The 20035-nt window shown below is 37.5% G+C and overlaps 1 protein-coding gene across 4 annotated transcripts; it reads right to left on the bottom strand.

The window, feature by feature from the left end:
• Positions 1 to 7844: 7844 nt before the first annotated feature.
• Positions 7845 to 14404, bottom strand: LOC126683026 (hydroxymethylglutaryl-CoA lyase, mitochondrial-like). 4 transcript variants are annotated; one of them, XM_050378845.2, is made up of 10 exons: positions 14123 to 14404; positions 13401 to 13593; positions 12974 to 13153; positions 12746 to 12826; positions 12486 to 12649; positions 10869 to 11005; positions 9181 to 9296; positions 8410 to 8659; positions 8172 to 8248; positions 7845 to 8081 (listed from the first exon to the last, which is right to left on the bottom strand). In XM_050378845.2, the coding sequence occupies exons 1-8, from the start codon at positions 14239 to 14241 to the stop codon at positions 8411 to 8413; spliced, it is 1239 nt and encodes a 412-aa protein (XP_050234802.1). In that variant the 5' UTR covers positions 14242 to 14404; the 3' UTR covers positions 7845 to 8081; positions 8172 to 8248; position 8410. The 4 variants fall into 4 exon arrangements, with proteins under 4 accessions (XP_050234802.1, XP_050234801.1, XP_050234803.1 ...); XM_050378844.2 differs by having other exon boundaries at positions 7845 to 8078; XM_050378846.2 differs by lacking the exon at positions 14123 to 14404 and adding an exon at positions 13718 to 14041 and having other exon boundaries at positions 7845 to 8078.
• Positions 14405 to 20035: the final 5631 nt, after the last annotated feature.

Below are 20035 nucleotides of genomic sequence, written 5' to 3'. Positions count from 1 at the left end.
TTTTTTGAGATATGACCAAAAACATTTAGGTAACTTCACAAATATCCCTTTGTAGGCATAATTTATTGTCAGGTCCCTACACTAAAATACCCTTTCATTAAATCACTCCACTTTCACTTCCATCAATCTAATGTCCTTCTGTTAAGGCGAGTGTTGACGCCATCAAACTCTCTTTATTTTCTATGGGCATAACCCATTCTCAGATCCCTGCACTTCTAATTTTTTTAATCTATGGTTCCTGATTGCGTATAAATATGTAATAATTCTTAATTTAACCAAATTAAAATTCAGTATACAGTATTAAAAATTATATTTTAATTAGGGTTAATTCCTAAAAAAATCACGAACTTTACACAAAATTTCATTTTAATCATGACCTTTAGAAGTTGCCATTTAAAGGCACGAACTTTCATATTGTTTCAAATTCATCATTTCAGTATATTTTTATTGATTAAATTCTTCACTAAATCATTAATGAAAGACCCAAGTTATTAATCAACATCAAATCTTATTATCTTTCGGTTAGAATATATAGGATTAGGAATTTTTAGTCAGATAAAATACACCGAATTTTACTTTGGTGATAGATTTGAAATAAAATGAAAGTTCGTGCTTTTAAATGACAACTTTAAAGGTCATGATTAAAATAAAATTTCGTGTAAAGTTCGTGATTTTTTTAGGAATTAACCCTTTTAATTATATGAATTTGATATATTTAAATTATAACGCCAAAAGTTTATCCTTTAACCATTATTTTATTGAATATTTAAATTGATTTTATTGAATGTTTAAATTATTATTATTTAATGATGGATCCGGACATCTCATCAGCTTAACCTGCAAAACAGTGTAGATGGTTAATCGGACGGTGGTTGTCCACTTAGCTCTCCGGTGCTTATATCAGTATTAAGTTTAAGGGAGAATAATTGTATTCAATATACTTGTGTGTTTAGACATGTCTCAAACTCCTTATATAGTAGTAGTGAGGGAATACCTTGTAGAGTCAAAATAGGAAACAGATCACACATCGGCCAAGAGAAGGCAGATACGCTGAAAACACTATAAATAAGACACAAACCTATACGCCCGGAGGTACGACTAATCCTAACCAACATATATTATACTTATTAAAACAACCAAGTAACTAGAGCTTCGGAGCGTTCACGGGGTTCGGTGACCCGCTGTAACCGATCCTCTTTATATTGTCCACTTTGTAGGGTCGAAGACGCCCAACATCCGGATCTATTATTTGGCGATCTGTGGGAACTCAACTCCCAGCATAAAAATTTCATTGTTCGGATATTGAGATGTCTGATGCCAGAAATGACACCCCAGGATAAATGGCCAAAGAAAAAAACACACTACCAGCCGGGCAAAGAGGATTTATATAGGACAGTCCAGGAACTCCCATAGCATCAGGAGCGACGGGAAGATCATAATCTTCTTCCAAGGATTCGGTAGTCCCACCCAAACCCCAGTGGACCAAACCTTCCAAGAAGCCTTGGACTAGACAATGGACAGCGCAATGAGATGCTTCCGAGAATACGTTGCTACGGTGGTCAAGGAGACAGCGGAGACCCTTCTGTCCCAAACCCAAGGCAGTAAAAGTTAGGACACAACCGGAGGACGAGAGCAAGATGGAGGGAAAACGCCTTGTGTAGGAGGGAACTTCGAAGACAAAGAACCAAAGGTACTCATAGTGGAAGACGAGGAAAATAAGGCGGCAGATCCGACCAACAAGAGACGATAAGAGGTAGGAATGGAAGGTGTGGATATAATGGAAGTACATATACTGATAGCAGAAGCAATGCATAATGCAACTGAAGAAAAATCAAGAGAGCATGTCTAGGAACGTAGCATGACCAACGAAATGTCGCCCTTAGCCACAAACGTGATATCAGAGAAATGGCCAGAAAGGCTCAAGATACCCAACTTTGATGGAACCGCACAAAATTCTACAACAAGATGATCCTCTTAAATGTTCCACACGAAATACTCTGCAAGATGTTCCCAACCACGCTCGGCGACACAGCGCAAAGATGGTACAATGGTCTAAAGGCCGAGTCAATCACGACATGGAGACAGCTAAACCAGGAGTTCATAATAAGGTCCTTCACGAACATCCCACCAAAAAAAGTTCAGAGGAACTCTACAGATGCCAGCAAGGAGCAGGGGAGACACTTACAAAGAAAGATTCAACAACGAACAATAAAGATCGAGGACCTAAAAACGACACGGTGGTACAAGCCCTAAAGAAAGGCACACGGATGGGAGTACCGGGAGACAAGTTGAGCTCGAAAAAGTCCAAAACTTACCAAGAAGTAATGGCGGTGGCCTAAAATGCATAAACGTGGACGACGGAAGAAGACAGAAAAACAACGATGCACCAAAGAAGGAAGAAAGGAAAGGAGGCACCTCACAAAGGCAATCATCCCACTCCCGAAAAGACTACGGTGCAAGTCATCGGAGCATCGACAGGTACACACCGTACAAAGACGACAGTGATTTGAGGAATGATAATAGGGCGACAGGGCCGAGGTCGAATACAACAAGGGCTAACGTACTAATGTGGGTCAAAGAAAGTTGAACGCTAATGACCTGGCCTTGAAAGATGATCCACAGATCAGGAACAAGAGACGAAACCTGATATTGCAAATTCCATGAGGATTACGGACACGACATGGAGGAGTGTTACTATTTAAAGAAAGAAATAGAGAGGTTGATAGAGTCTATGTCGCTGAGGAAATATATGAGCCGCAAAGAAGAAAAGGAGCATCAAGAGGAAGGAGCCGACAAAGATAAAAAGAAAGAAGAAGGGGAAAAAAGGAGGAAATCGCCAGAGTTATCAACGTCATCAAAGGAGAGAAAAGCATGAAGGCATGAAAAAAAGGCCAATGGCCAAAATAATGCAGATTGTCGCCTTCTCTGCAGAAGATGGGACGCATGTCAAGGGACCGCACAATGATACCTTGGTAATAGAAGCAATAATTAACAACTTCTTAGTCATGAAGCTACTGGTCGACGAAGAAAGCGCGGAGAATTTAATGACTTGGGAGGCATACAAAGGAATAGGAGGCGAACTTGGATTGCCCAATACCAATATTAGGACTCAAAGGAACACCCATTCAACCCAAAGGTCTAGCAGAGATAATGACAGAATTTGGGAAAGGAGGAAAGGAGATAAAAGAAATCAAAACGTTGTTCTCCATCGTGGATATGCCGTTGGCCTACAACGGAATACTGGGAAGACCATTTCTATGCGATTCGGGAGCAATTACAAGCATCTGCTATCTGGTGATGAAGATACAAACTACGAGAGGGACCATCCGCATCAAAGGGGATCATGAAGTCGCATCAAGGTGCTACACAATAGCAATGAAAGAAGTAGAAGAGCGAAGCGGCTCAGGAGGAGGAAAGAATCAAAGACCGAAGGCCAAAGGCCAAAGAGATGATAATAATAGCCTTCATTTTTTGTATTAATATTTTCCATGTCAATTTCAATACAATCAAAGTTTCAAGAAATAAATTATCAAAACACAGCAAAAGGCCAACAATAGGCGGGAGTCGCGAACAAACCTACTCAAACAAGCAACAAAAGAGATACATATCTCATAAGGCAACGGCTAAAAGAAAGAGATACATATCTCGTAAGGGAACGACCAAACAAAATAGATACATATCTCCTAAGGCAACGACCAAACAAAAGAGATACATATCTCATAAGGCAACAGCCAAACAAAAGAGATACATATCTCATAAGGCAACGACCAAACAAAAGAGATATATATATCTCATAAGGCAACAACTAAACAAAAGAGAAACATATCTCATAAGGCAACTGCTAAACAAAATAGAAACATATCTCATAAGGCAACTGCCAAACAAAAGAGAAACATATCTCATAAGGCAAAGGTCAAAAAAAAAGAGAAACATACCTTATAAGACAACAGCCAAACAAAAGAGAAACATATCTCCCAGCAACGGCCAAAAAGAAGAAATAAAAATCTTGTGAAGCAACGGCCAAACAAATAAGACGCATATCTCGGAAGGCAACGACCAAATAAAAAAGACACAAGACAAAAGCCAAGCAGGAAAAGGAGAAGAAAAAGCAAAACAAACAGGCAATCACAAACAATGCCAGGAGAAGAAAGATGTTATTATAAAAATACGTGTGCATCACAAACGGAGGCCACACTCCCCAAGTAAAACATAAATACATAAAAACGACAAAGAACAAACTAATCAAAATTTCCTTAAACACCGCCACCAAACGAAGGCAATGAACCAGTCACCACAGGGGAAGAAATAGACGAGGATACGGGAGGCGACAGCAAGGCAGGAGCGCAACCATGAATAGTGGAGGGAATAAGAGAAATAGGGCAATCCTCGACCGCAATAGAGATAGAAGGAAAGCCAGTGGAAGAAGGAGAAGCGGCATCCGAGGGATCAACAACATACTTCTGAACTGACAAGGTGGAAAGGCACTAGCTTCTAAAACGAGTTAAGTCAACATACAAAAAGGAGAGATCTGCCAACGAATAGTCCTTCAAGATGGTTGATCGAATGAACTGACGGTAATGTTGAAACATAAGAGGAACCACCTCGGTAGCCTTATCTAGCTGACTCTCCAGGGTCTGACAGAGCAACTTTAAACGTTCACGCTTAGTAACTGCCTCCGCCCTATCTAAACGAACGTTATTTAATGCAGCATCATCCAAATCTGCCATATGATTCTCTTACGCTCGAGAAGCATTATGTAACACCTCCACCTGCTTTCCTCGCTGATCAAGCTACTTCTCCAAAGAAGAGGCAACCACTGTCTTCTCACGAAGTTCAACCTTCAGGGATTCATTCGAAGCCTTCAAGGAATAGATCTCTGCCGCCTGACGACGACTCAAGTCATGAATCTTCTTTATCATCACGGACATTTGGTCACTCTAGGCGTTCAAATCAGACCGGGAGTTCACCCAAGCGGACAAACGAGTCCGGTTATCCTCCAACCGTCGCACGCCGTCCAACAGTTTAAGAGCGCCAGCATAGAGATACGGAGCGCCTCCCGAACTGGGAACCTGCATAGAAACTGATAGCGAACATTGGTTCTGAAGGTATGCAGCCAGCGCATTATAAACGTGGTTGGAGGACAAAGGAGAACCTTTAGGGAGAATGAAAAATCGTGATCCACAACCCCACCTTTGGGAATAAAAGTAGAACGAGGAACATCTCGGTGCGGACGAGAAGCTGGTTCAGAGGAGTCGGGAGGACCAGAGGCAGGACGCTCCTTTGCCCCCCAGAAGAAACCGAATGAAGAGAAGCAGACAACGCAAGCACCGGAGATGATACTCCCACAACCGACACAAAATCAATAGCAACCTATGATATAGCCCCAAGCAAAGAAATAACAGGCATGACAGCAGGAACAAAAGCGAAAGAGGCAACAACTGTAGGGGTGTGAGGATCACTGGATGAAACGGGGACCCCATCCTCATTGTCAGATAAAAGGGAAATGAAAGGAGTAGACGGTCGGTCAAGCAGAGAAAGATTGGGCATGACAGTGACCTCATCATCACTCAACATACCCTCATCCATAACATCAAAGATGTTCTTTTGCATTCTTGTGAAAACAACTGAAAGCGACAGAAGACGATGAAAAAGAGCAAGAAAAATCAAAGAGAAAATTCCAAAAGAAGTAAAAGGAGAAACAAAATAAGAAGGGTTTATTTATAATCTTTCCCTGGAAGGTAAAAAAAGGAAAACAAAAAGGTAAAAGGGACAAAAGAAAGTATAATAAATAGCAATAAAGTAATTGCAACTACCGCCAACGCTAGGAACGAGGAGGCACAAGCAACCCAACCGTCGAAAACAATCAAGTTACAAGAGCACGATGTGCGAGAAAAGAGGAGAATTTAAAAAGACAAGGCAGCTGTAGCACATTTCCCAGAAAGCTATAAATACAAGAAGAGAAAAGCCAAAAATGTATATACAAAGAGAAGAGAAAAAGGAATAAGGAAGGAGTTTTCTCGAACACTTTGTAGCTTGTTTGGGTTTGGTTAACAAAACCCAGAAACCAAAACAAGTTGCAAAATGTACAAGACACACTAGAAGACAAAGGAAAAAGCGGATAGGGGGGTCGTTACAGCCACTTCCGTAGCTTGTTTTTGTTCAGTTCACACAGAAACGCAAAACCAAAACACATTACGAAAATGGATGAAACGAACCACAAAGAATGAACAAACCCTCAAAAAATAGGTAATCATGACGCACAAATGGACGAGACAGCACCAAACAAATGAGGAACGACAAGAAAATAGAGATACGGCAAAAAAAAGAACTACTAAAAATGGAAAATTGCGATGAATAAATCAAGGCATAAATACCTAGTCAACACAAAACAAGGGGGGGATTAATGATGGAATAAGCATAAATCGAGAGAGTAAAAAGAGATAAGGAAATCCCACATCGGCCAAGAGAAGGCAGATACGCTGAAAACACTATAAATAGGACACGAACCCATACTCCCGGAGGTACGACTAATCCTAACCAACATATACTTTACTTATTAAAACATCCAACTGACTAGAGTTTCGGAGTGGTCACAGGGTTCGGAGACCCTCTGTAACTGGTCCTCTTTCTATTGTATACTTTGTAGGATCGAAGACGAACGTCCAACATGTGGATCTATCAGTATAATTCAATGTAGTTGTGTGCTTAGACATACCTCAAACTCCTTATATAATAGTAGTTGGGGAATACCTTATAGAGTCAAAATATAAAATATATTCCTCTTTAGCATATGAATCCAAATAGGAAAAGGATTCCTATTTGGCGTGTAAGTCTATTCACCTGATAGGGGCGAACCCTTCAACTTTAAATCATCAAGATTCAATTTTCTGCCTTAAGTTTTTTCAAAGCTTTGGCTATATTTATTTAAAGTCCTCCTCAACTACATAGGTGGCATTTCTTCTATGAGGAGATTTGGAGGATTCTCCTTCTTCTTCCTCCGCATCCCTTGTTCTTCTTTTCAGACCAGATGGTCTGGTTTGACTTGACTTTGGCATAGTTTATATGTCCGCTTACTCCTTGTAGAAACCTCCTTTTCATTAACTTGCTCTTTACGCCCCCAAGCATTGTTACATGGGTTAACTCACTCATCAACTTGCCTATTTCGAGCATTGTTGCCTGGTTTAGCTCCCTCATAAGCTCGCCTATTCCGGACATTGTCACCCTGGTCCTCATCGTTAGTTTTCTTATTTCGAGCATTGTTACCCTTATCTCCTTGATGCCTTCATCATCATCTTCTCATTGTCACCCTGGTCCTCATCGTTAGTTTTCTTATTTCTTATTCCGGGCATTGTCACCCTGGTCCGCTTACTCCTTCTAAAAATAATTAGACCCGTGTACAGTAGTTGAAATTTTGATTATTTATGTAAAAAAAAACCAATAACGTTACATGAAAATTACTACAAAATGTGGTAACTTTCTATATTTAGATAACTCTTCATTATTTAGATAACTTCCAAAAGAAAATTATCTGAACACTTAAAATTTCTCTAAGAAAATATAGAATAAATTCTCTCAAAAAGAAAATATACAATACAGGTTGTGACAGTAACGATCGTCCGTTGGCGATTATCATACGATCGGTGAATATGATCGGTGATATAAGTTCCTTACAATTCTGCTTCCACATACAAACTCATAAGTTTAGTTACGGTGTTTGTCACAAATCTAAAGTTTGGTTGGACAGCAGAAAACAATGTCGTAGTTCTACATAACAAAGCAGCAGTTGCTCAACATAATCCGTTTCACTTAAAGTCTTGATTGGAAAAGAAAAAAAAGTTGACAAGTTGAGAAAAGTTCATTTATATTTAACATGGAAACAAGCTTGGATTATTTTAAGTAATCACAAATTAGCGTGGTTAATAATGCCAGGCATTTAAACTATTCAATTTATTAATGTACATATGCTATAGAAATATCCTCCAAAGAAGTTTGTCTGTCATCCGTTTCGGAATAGGTTCAGCAGAATATTGATGATGATCAACTCAAAATCCACCAGCAAGATCATCCATAATGCAGAACTGCTGATGGCATGCCATATTCAAATTAAATACGCAGGTTCCAAATTACCAACTCAACATGAACCAAAGAGTAATTTAAACAATGATAATTACCTGTAAAGGACCATTGTGAGTGTTTGCACCCTATGTTGTCCCAAAATGGAAATGTTGAAACAGAAGATGCTGAAACACTGAAACAGAATATAATTTTTTTACAAGAATAAGTTAGTTTCAGAACATTTTCGGAAATAGAAATGAAACACTGAAACATAGAACGCAACATGTTTTCGTGCAAAATAGATTGCAAGTGATCGACTTTCAATTTGAAAGCATTTCTATACACTATGGTTACCTTAAAGTTTGGAGGAATGAGCTTTGATTTTACTCAAGGCAATTGCTGTCTTAGAGCCAGATGGGCGTCCCAAATGGTTGCAGATGAAACTCCCAGCTAACATTACTTTCTGGAGATCGACGTTGGTCTTTACTCCAAGACCATTTAGCATGTAAACAACATCTTCAGTAGCAACATTACCAGAGGCCCCTTTAGCATATGGGCAACCCCCAAGTCCAGAAACTGATGAATCAACGGTGGTAATCCCCAGCTGTAAAATGAAAGTGGACATCAACTCGAATATGTTTTGAAGAACTACGAAAAGCATTAGTAGATCAATGAGCATAGTACTGGTTAAATTATTGGGACAATTACCATCACCGCCTTGATATTAGGTCAAAATTACTGTTTTTCTCCTGAACTTTTAAAACAATCACAGTTTCCCCTTAAACTTTTAGGTATAGATAACTGAAATTCCCCTTGTAAGGGGGTTTCGGTTAAATGGAACTAAAACGTCAAGGGGGACAATGAATTTTTTAACATTCAAGATATAGGTGAATAATTAGAAAATTGAAACCTTGATCAGTCATTACACAACTTCCTCTAAACCTAGGCCGGAAAGTTTATATACAAGATGAAGGATCTTGTAAAAAGGCACACAAACAGAAACTTCACACAGAATGGTGAGAGGTAACAAAAAATGCAGAGATGTAGGCTGGAATTAATCTCTTAGCAACCTTTAATCTGCCAAAAATTGTTTTCAAGTGGAAAGCATGAAGAACAATTGCTTACTTGAAGCGATGCTAGAATATTTGAAAGAGCTTGCCCATAAGTGTCATGAAAGTGAACAGCAAGCTTATCAACAGGTATAACATCCATAACAGCTTCAAGCATTGGAATGACAGTACCTGAGCCATGAGAGTAGAAGCAAATGTAAATGGCAAAAAACAGATAAAAGATTTCGGTAATTTAATCTTTCCTTTCTATAAATATTGGGTCGCTTTGAGTTGTGACCACAACATCCCCATGTTGCAATACCGCAGTAGTAAAATGTCCTATTGAAAGGCATGTCGAGTTTGTCAAAAAATGATGTTTAAAAAATAACAAGAGAAATAGTTTTACAGATACCAAACAGGAACACTGCTGATACATTTTTGGACAATGGTTTTCAAAGAACCGACATTGTGAATATTAGTTTTAGTTGTATTAGTTGAGTTGAGATGGGCTTTATGAGACCATATATATTAGAGCAAATTACTCTAAGGTACCTCACATTGTCATAATAATTTACAGTTTGGTACCCCTTGTTTGAAAATCAAACGATCTGGTATCTCAGTTTTGATTTTATAAACTATAAGGCCCTTCTGTTAGTTTGGTACCCCAGTTTCAATTATGTAAACGATTAGGTACCTCATTTGTAAACGATTTGGTACCTCATATTTCATTCCGTTAAGGATTGAGTACTTATATTTAACAGAAGGGCCTTATAGTTTACAAAATCAAAACTGAGGTACCAAATCGTTTGATTTTCAAACAAGGGGTATCAAACTGTGAATTATGACAAATGTGAGGTACCTTAGAGAGTAATTTGCTCTATATATTAATATCCATAAAAGGAAAAAAACTCCTTTTCTTTGAGAACTGAGAAGGTCTCTAGATTGAGTCTCTTTATCCAACATCTACCAACAATATGCATAAGCGTTTATCACCTTACGGTGAGAATTAAAGGATGGCTACTTAGTGTTGTCTAGTCCACTTCCCCTCAGCCCTCAGGCATTTAATGTTCTGAAAAGCCTATTTCTCAGCTACCCAACTGTATTAAAACAATATATACCTTTACACCTTAGAACCTTATGTGAAACAATAAATTGCAGTTGCGAGATTTGGAAAACTTGAAATGTCCACTAATAATGCTGCTCCAAAGCTATGTGCACAATAAGGCTTCAAAGCTTTCATTTTCAGTTGTTTGTCTATTGTTATATTATATTAAAATTTTGTAAAGTTATTGGTTTAAACAAATCGTAGCAATCTGATTAGAACTGATTAAATTAAATCCCTAATACCAAAAACTTTAATCCATAAAGTTGCAGAATAATTGTGTCAAAATCTACTCAGACCAAATTATGGTTTTGTAAGTTTAACAAGTTATAAACTCTTTACTACAAAATTGCAAGAATCTGCTAAATTTAGTGCAAAATACAATTTAAGTTTTGGACATTTGATTGATTCAAAATATTAATCTAGGTAGTAAATGATGATAATACTAGATAGATTTAATTTATTAAATGTTGCAGCAAACAAAATTAAGATTTCAGGGATAGACAGGATGCCAAAGATATAAATGCAAAAGAGATGAGGATTTCTTCGGATGGTATTGGTACCAACCAGCATTTAACAAAATTAAGGGACACACTACTTCCAATTAGTGCACCACAATTTTATACTTCATTGGTCCGAGAAAAGGTAGATTAAGAAATTACCTGGAGTACCCACACCAATTGTATCACCTAGAGAAATTTCTGAGCAACCCATATCACAGAGACATTTAGCCACATGAGCAACTTTTGATGGAGATATCATTCCCTCCACTGGACACCCCACAACGCATGATATATATCTAAAACAAGTGTATAAAATAAATTTGGTCAGGTGACCTAATTAACCTAGTCGCTAGCATAAATTCAGAAATATTCCTCAGATTATAGCAATCGTATACATAAATTTGAATAACAAGAATCATAGCCATCAGATTTTATGCATGTAGTATGAGATTTCCTCAACAAAATAAGCAGTAACCATATTCAGATTAAAAGAAACTATGAAGGAACGAGAAAATGTTTTTTGTTTTTGGTCTTTCCCCAATTAAGGTTCGTTTATATAATAAGGCAAACATTAATTCATGATGTTCAATTTGAAGGAATGTAAGGAGAGCAGAAAGGATAAAAAGAATAACAAAAATAGAAGTCTGCTTGAACAGTTAAGTTAATCTCTTATCACTGTGCTGTGAACTTTAAGATGTGATATTCTTTCAAGTACTGAAGTAGTGTAGTTCACATAGCAGTTTTAAAATGAACCTAAATGGCTGTCAAACAACATTAGCAAGTTATTGTGATTATTTTGTTTTCATTTATAATGGTTTTCCTCTACTTTATTCCATATGTAATCCTAAAAAGTGATATCTCAGATATTTCATTCCCATCAAGCAATCTGGAAAATCATACCACCGTGATAAAGATGGAAGGGCAAGGGGCACAACAGTTCTCCATATATTTGTGGAAGAAATGTTGCTAAATATCAGGGTGTTTTCGCCTTGGATCTATTGAAGTAGTTGAAGGATAAAGATCATTTTTCAAATAAACAAATACAAAAGATGCCAAATCGTAGCTCTTGAAATAATACATTTATACATTAGATATAACTTTCTTATTTTCAGTTTTGGCTCACAATGTCTATCATTGTCCGATAGGAAGATCATGACGACACCCTGAAAACCCACTTTTCACTACTTGCTTCAGGTGTCACATGTTGTATAGAACAAAGCTACGCATTCCCTTTACCCTAGGTACTTAGACCCCTCCATAAACATAACTTTGCCTTTATTGTTCTAATCAACTATTGCTAAATTGAATGCAGGAAATCTTACAGGTGAGCAAGGAAATACCTAAGCTTAAGAAATCCTGAGAGTCTTAAAATCTTAGAAGCACTTAATTTTAGTTGTGCAAAATAGAAGTAAACTTGGTAGACGCTAAGTAGTATTCAACTCGTCAAGGGTTAAGAGGTTTATATCCCTTTTTCATTAAAAACAAAAGGAACGTGAGGCTGCTGCTTTCTATGAAGTCAAGTTGCAGACAGAAACTGAACTAACCAAGGCTATCTGTCCTTTAAATGCAGTTTATCAAACTTGCCATACAATTAATAATTTTTCTCTTCTAAAGTTATGAATTTTATCTCCACGATAGTCCTTTAATCATGTACTCAGCAACAAAAAATATTTAAGAAGAATCACATACAGAAACTCAGCTAGAACTTAGAATTGATTATAGAATTCATTGCAATTTCAAGTGTTTTATATAGCACGCTAAAAAGTCGAATTATACCCACGAATAGGAATTGAAAGTTTTCTGGCAGCAAGTGCGACATCACTGTAACGAACCAGACTATCTTCAATGCTGCAATTGATATTTGACTTAGAAAATGATTCCGAGGCTGATGCAAAGATGGCAACTTCTTTTGCCCCGGCAGCAACAGCTGCTTCAAAACCCTGGAAAGATGGTTTTCATTTCAGTAAATCCAGCCAAGTAAGTTCAAAATAATTTATGATATAAGAATTTATGGTTACAGCAGCTTAGTAGCTTACTTTCAAATTAGGAATTAATACAGGAAATCGAGCATGTTCAAAGTACCTAATTGCCGTCATCACATCCTTTGCGTCGGCTAGCTGAAATATTCATAAACAGAGAATTGAAGTGCAGCTCTAGTGTAGGAAAAGTTTAACTATAAGCCTACTAAAAGTACTGCTAGTGCTTTTTTTTATGGACTTGCGCTAGGCCAAATCTTAAATACTTAAAAATCAATCTTCTCCTACCTGTGGTACCCATTTTGGTGACACAAAACTTGTGGCCTCAACAACAGGCAAGCCTGAAGAAACTAGCTTTCTAATCAACTCAACCTTTACCGCAGTTGGCACAACATCCTTCTCATTTTGTAATCCATCCCTCGGGCCCACTTCAACTATTTTCACATATTCTGGGATGTCTTTTAAAACCTGTAGAATCAAGTTGTGCATCAGGATATGAAATTTCAAATGCATTTCAGGAGAATTCTGCAAGCTTGACTAAAATTAGTAAGTAAAATACATATTTCAATGATCTTGAAAATTGAAAAGTGAAAAGTGAGTAAACAGTGTTGTATTGTATACTTGTATAATACCCTCTTCCTCTCTTTTTTTAATGACTTCTATGTTAGTTGTACATAAAAGAATGAGAATTAGTAGCAAAAAAAAGTTGATTTACCTTATCCGAAAAACCCGATTTAGGTGCGTCATATGATTGGGAACTATATGGATGCCTAGACAAATGCCAATTCTGTCGACCATTATCAAATTGCAGAGGATTCCGAGTCATGCGTGCATGTGTTTGATTCCCGACAGCATCCTGAAATACATTTCCTCTTTGCCCACACCAAAATACGGTCTCCTGTGTTTTGCTGTAAGAAAGGAAATAGATGATGGGATAATATTACAATAGGGTACAAGAAAGGAAACAACCTTAAATCATCAAAGAAGAATCAATATTACATAGAATGCAATTTTCAATGGTAAATGATTTACTATAGTACGAGGTGTAATCTTTGTCGGATAGCTCTTCGGGTCTCGATTATTTAGGATAATCCTTTCAGAAGTCCTAAGCTAGGTAGCACGGACACGTCACTTGATCAGCGTTTCCCGTTTCGGACACAAAATTTCAATTTCAACATAGGAAACCTTAAAATAAGGCCGTTTTGCCGTGTTGGTGTCGAATTGTCCTGTTTTCCCGTGTCTGTGTCCGTGTCCGTGCTACCTAGGTTCTAAGAAAACAATGTGTTCACTACAAGGGTGGTCTGAGAAGTTAGTCCAAGAGTTGAAAACAAGATAAATAACGTAAAGCTGTTGTAATTCCGCATAATCATTCTTCAAACATATACAAATGAAATCAATTAAAACAATTTTATAGAAGAAATTAGAATAAGAGCTTACTTTGCATAGTGGGAGTAGCAGCTGCTATCATCCATATTTTTATTAGTGATAAACGAAATTCGCGAAAAGGAGGAGCAGTGCTTGTAAACTTTATCTAAAGCTGCCTTTGATGTTAACATCGCATAATCAAACACTGAAACACAAAATTATTTCGCAAACCCAAAAAAGGATTCAGAATTCAAAATCATCTGAGATTTGGACAATTCATGGGATGTTTATCTTATTGAGATGAGATTAAGAAAAGGAGCAGAATGGCATGTTTATCCACAATTAATTAAGCTTAAATCCATTTCTGAGGTTCCCCGTATTTATTATTGTATTACTAAACACTCCTTGTACTATTAATTTTATCAACTTTACGTTTACAGAATTTGGGGCAAGTTACTACATTTGCTAATATTATACTCCCTCCGGTCCATAATATTTGTCGCATTTAGTTTTGGCACAAGAACTAAGAAAACAATTAATATGTCGTAATTTATAAACACTTTTACTAAATTAACCCTATATTGAAACTTGTTTACATTTATAACTACAATTTTCATTTGTTTATTGTATTCTTTCAAATATTATGGACCAAAAATATTTTTCAAATGCGCCAAATATTATGGACCGGAGGGAGTATTGGACACCTATTTTTACGGACAGGTAAAAACATAATAAGAGACTGAAGCATCCGATGATGATTTTTATAGACAATCGTCACGGTGACAAGTTAGCGATCTACATGTTTGAATTCAAGCGGGTTAGATCAGTGCACAATGATAAACTTTAGATTGAAGTATAATTAGCCGCTAATAACCCATACAAGTCCAAAGTGGTCACAATAAAAGTTTAAAAAATTGGACTAATTGCAATATTTTAAAAATTTATGGGTCAATTTATAGATTTGACGAAGAAAATTGACCATATCCAAACCCTTGTGGCCTAAAAGCCTTTCTTGAAACGTACGTTTAAGGACCAAAACAGCCTTCTACCACTTTTTTCATGTCATGCATCATACATACAAATTTAATTATCTAAGATAGAGTTCTAAACTAATCCTAATGCCTAACTATATACAAGTTGAACTTAACCTAAACACCAATGATTCTAGACCTAGCTAAATCTTATATATACTACTGTTAACTCGTAATTGGACTGATGGTACGTAAGATTAAGAAAATACAAAATATTAATTTGTTCTAATAGCCGAACCAAACCAGCCATTAATCATCAAACCTTAGTCAATTTCAGTCAATCAAATCAAGCGTTTACGCTTTAATAATCAAGCACACTACTACACTTCTATCTAAAGCTAGATTCTACATCCGGATTGCCTAAAAACGAGTAAAAGACTCATAACGATACTTCTGAGGACCTAATACTCATCTCTATCACTTTTTACTGTCATATGTCAATTCTGTTTTGATTATGTCATTTAGGATGCATGATTAGTTGTTTTTATTGTTTTGCCATGAAATTGTCATAAACTGTTCAAACGACCATAGTGCCATGATTGTCATGCTTTTGATCATAGAAACATGGTTTATGACATTTTTTATTGTTTTTATACACATATTTAGATTATATGTTTTTCCAGAATTCTATTTACGCGTTTTTACTATTTTCGCACATTTTTTAGACCAAAACCAAACCGCTCCGGATTATCGTTGATCTGGTGCCCGCCAAAGTAGCGCCGTTTTTCTTCATCCTCAGACCTCCCTGATCTTTTGATTTTAGTTATAGGTTTGTTTCTGTGTTTCTGAGCTAGTTGGAGCTCGGAATTAAGCCTGTTTGAGCTTACAGACTTGTAATAGTTGTAGGGTTTTATTTCTGTAATTTCCCGAATCCGTTCCAGTCAGCATCAGCCTGCCACATTAGATATAGTGTACTGACACATCATCATGGGCTTCGAAGCGTAGGCCCGCCGGATCATCAACTCAGATTCTTGGTTTGTTTGAACTCAGAATCGACCCCGATTTAGACTAGCTAACTTGTACTTATCATAGGAAGAACTCCATTCTGCCCGGATCCCAAATTCGACCGCACAAACAAACAAACGACAGCCAACTGCATACACTCTAGAGCTTGAAGGTTTAAAAATATTTCTTACCTTATATGCATATCAAATGTATATAAGTATGTTTACAATGTTTATCGCTTTCCAAACATGTTCATGTCCACCATTTAACAGGCTAAATAAGATAATCACATTAATTAGCTTTAAATCCAGCAAATCACTTAAAAAAATTTGGGCTGCCACGATATATAATTAGAGGTTGTATATTTTTTTACTAAAATAGAAAATAAATATGCATTCAAGATGATAAATATAAAATCAATCTCACAAATACATGCAGTTTAGGTTTTATGCATGCAAAGTGAATAAAATCCACCTATGATCTTTGCATGTAAACGCTTGTTTAGAAGTAATTATTATGAGTTCACATGTCAGTCCAGATCGAGTCATATGTGTGTCATGCATGCTTTCCACCTTTCTCATTTCTAGTTTTCCGAATTTGTTTACTTTCCAGCACTTTTATCCTATGGACTGCTATGTATGTTGAGATGAGATATTTCAGATGTCTTCTAAATAAATGTGATCAATAAGCCAAGTACAAAAAATTTGATAGTGTCCACGAATCCGGTCTTTTGGTCTGATGTCCGCGCTTGAGCGGCAGCAGCAGGCTAGCCAGGATAAGCGGATGGTCGCGCTAATCCGTGCGGATTGCGAAGATGATGCCAAACTTTCCTCTTGAGTATCGTCCACAACACCCCCCCCCACCCCGCCAGACGATGATGACGCTACAGTTTTGTAGTGTATTTCATGTTTTATTTCCAAAGAGTTTATGTTTTTATCACTTTTTGTATTGAATTTTTATGTAAACTTATTGTTTTTTATATATATATATATATATATATATATATATATATATATATATTCAGGGTTTCATTTTCTTTAAATAATTTTGGTAAATGATTTATAAATACTGATTTAACAGGTTTAAATCGATAGGAAAAAACGGAATAACAGCGGAAAACGACAAAATTCTAACAGAACTGTATGTTTTTTGCGACGGAATTGATTTGTTTAGCGACGGATATTCCGAACAGACCAATTATGTCTCAAAGAAGGCACGTTTAGCGACGGATAACTATAAAAATTTATTACAAAAAGGTCTCCATTATCGTCTCCAGGCTTGACTCTTTTGCGACGGATTTGTAAAAAATTTGGCGACAGACAAGTCCGTTGCGGAATTTGCGACATAAATTGATTTCTGTTTCTAATAGCTTTAACGACTGATACTGTATCCGTCTTCCGTCGCTAATCTGTCGCTAACACTGATTAGCGACAGATCCAAGGTGATTAGCGACGGAAAAGTCCATCGCTAATCACCTGTTTTCCAGTAGTGGTATCTTATAATTGTATTTATTAAAGGCGTGTAAATGGATTATTCGGTTAAAAAAGGTATTGACAAAGCCATTATATTTGATGCATACAGAGACGGAGGTGAAATTGGGCCAGGCCCTGCCTCATTTAAATATAATAATTATTAAACAAATATTTTCGGCCAATTAACTACATTTCTAATTAACTTTGCAAGGAAATAATAAATAGTTGCAAAGTACATTCTCAAAGTAAAGTGCAGCAAATGGAACGCGCCTCACGCGCGGCTGTTCAACATCCACTCAAGAGGATGTTCTAAAAGGGCCTCCGCCTCTGGAAGAGCATTTTTGCCAAATGGATTCTGCTTTCAGCCAAATGGTAGATTGCCTCGAGACCATTATGGACAGAAATCTTATACTTATGGAGCACTCCAGCGACGTTCTATTTACTTATTTCGATACTTGCATCTTTATCGTTGTCTTTGAGATTTATTCCTTTTGCTTCTTCCTTTTACTCAAAATGGCTTCATCCTCTTCTTTGTCCACCAAAAACTCTTTCCAACCGCTTGTCTCTGAAATTATTGAAAAAACTCGAAAGATGACTGTTGAAGACCCGGTTATCCACCTGCAAGCTGATGATTCTGCGGTCCCTGCTGTGTATCAATGGACGCTGGTGGGGAAGATCTTCACCAAAAAACGATTCTCAGTTAAAGACATGCAACGATGGATCCTAAAAGAATGGAAGCTTACAGGTCCGGTTCTTGTAGAAAATACGAATCATGGGTGGTTCACTTTTGCTTTCGAGCAAAAAAAGGATTACGATCTTGTTTTCTCTCTCCGGCCATGGAACATTTTGAATCAGCACCTAGTCCTTAAAAACTGGCCAGCTCACAAACCATTAAAGAGCATCCAGTTTCGTACCACCCTTTTCTAGGTTCAAATCCATGGGCTGCCAAGAAACTTGCTCACAGAAGCAAATGCTATCAAGATTGGCGCTTCATTTCATCGCTTTCTGGAAGTGGATTTTGACTCTACAAATCCTATGTGGAGGCAACAATTTCTGCGTATCAAAGTGGAGATACTTACTAGCAAGTCGTTCAAGCGTGGCTTCATGAATCAACCTGATACACCAGAGGCTTTTTGGGTAGAATTTAAATATGAAAATTTTCTAGATACTTGTTTCTATTGTGGTCGTATAGGTCATATGATTCGTACATGCTATTATCGTTTAGATAATGAATTTCATGGTATCTATCTTCCTTTTGGAGGAGCTCTTCCATATGTTCCCTGTGCTGCACCTATGGTTCATAGTTCATTAGTGATCCATAAAGAAAGATATGAAGAACACTTTATCCGCGAGGTACCACAGGGAGTTTCTGCTGTTCAAACACAGGCCATGGTGATTCCTCCATCTCAAAACTTACAGGAAGAGAGTTCCACATCTAGGGTTTGCATGCAACAGTGTACTCGTACGTCTACAGTAACAAAAGAGATAGTGGCAGACAATAGTGCACCTGACGAGCCGTCTCTATTACCTATTTCCTCTGATGTCACCACTGCTTCCACTCAAGTACAATCCTCAAAAGGTAAGTCAATTTCTCCTATCACTACACCTTTCATTTTCCATGCAAAAGCACTTCCGTCTGCCACTACCACCAAATCCCACCTTTCCAAAGCCTTTATGGACTTCTCAACGGGCCAATTCCTAAACCCAGTCTTTTCTACTATCCCACATCCAACTGCTGGGCCTCATATTCCACCATTTCCACCCTCCAAAATAGCCCACAAACCCAAAGCTATTTTTTTGCCCAACCACTTAATCTAGATCCTAAGCCCCCGTATGCGTACTAAGTTCAGTCAAGCAGGATTGTCACCTGAGCTCTCTGAAGTAGAACAAGTGGAGGTGTGTCTTGATCTCTTGTACTGTAATCATCCTTTCAATCCTAATGGTTCGGAATTGTGGAGTGATGCATACAAAGATGAGATTGCATCTTTATTCCAAGAAGTTTGTGATCCGAAACACATGGTACCAATCATCCCTCCTACAGCTCAACAGAGTACTGATAGTGAACACGCTGCATTTCTCCAGAGCACCACTATTCATACTTGGAAGAAAATCCCTCGCCTGCCTTCTATCTCGACTGTCCAGACTGAGGATCCCAAGCTGTCTCTTTCTCAAGGGAAACGTAAGCTGGAATGGCTATCTACACAAGATCCTATTAATGAAAAATACTACAAGCCAACCATGGAACAATTATTTATGACTGCTACAAAGTTTAAGGAAGTCTGGGAGGCTGGAATTCCATCTTCAAACACAGTCTGCATTGAAGAAGTCACCACTCCAGAGTCAGATTTCAACACTGATGCCTTCTTCAGGGATGATGAGACCAGTCCCCAAGGGTCTCAAGAACAGATATGAAAATGTTAGCATGGAATTGTCAAGGGTTAGGCAATCCTTTGACAATTCAACAATTGCACCGAATGTGCAAGGACCATTTCCCGGGAGTGGTATGTATCTTTGAAACTAAAAACTCCATAGACAAA

Source organism: Mercurialis annua, linkage group LG5, assembly GCF_937616625.2.
Source record: "Mercurialis annua linkage group LG5, ddMerAnnu1.2, whole genome shotgun sequence".
Taxonomy (NCBI): domain Eukaryota; kingdom Viridiplantae; phylum Streptophyta; class Magnoliopsida; order Malpighiales; family Euphorbiaceae; genus Mercurialis; species Mercurialis annua.
The sequence above is the reverse complement of the archived record's forward strand: the minus strand, read 5'-3'. Positions and strand labels throughout refer to the sequence as shown.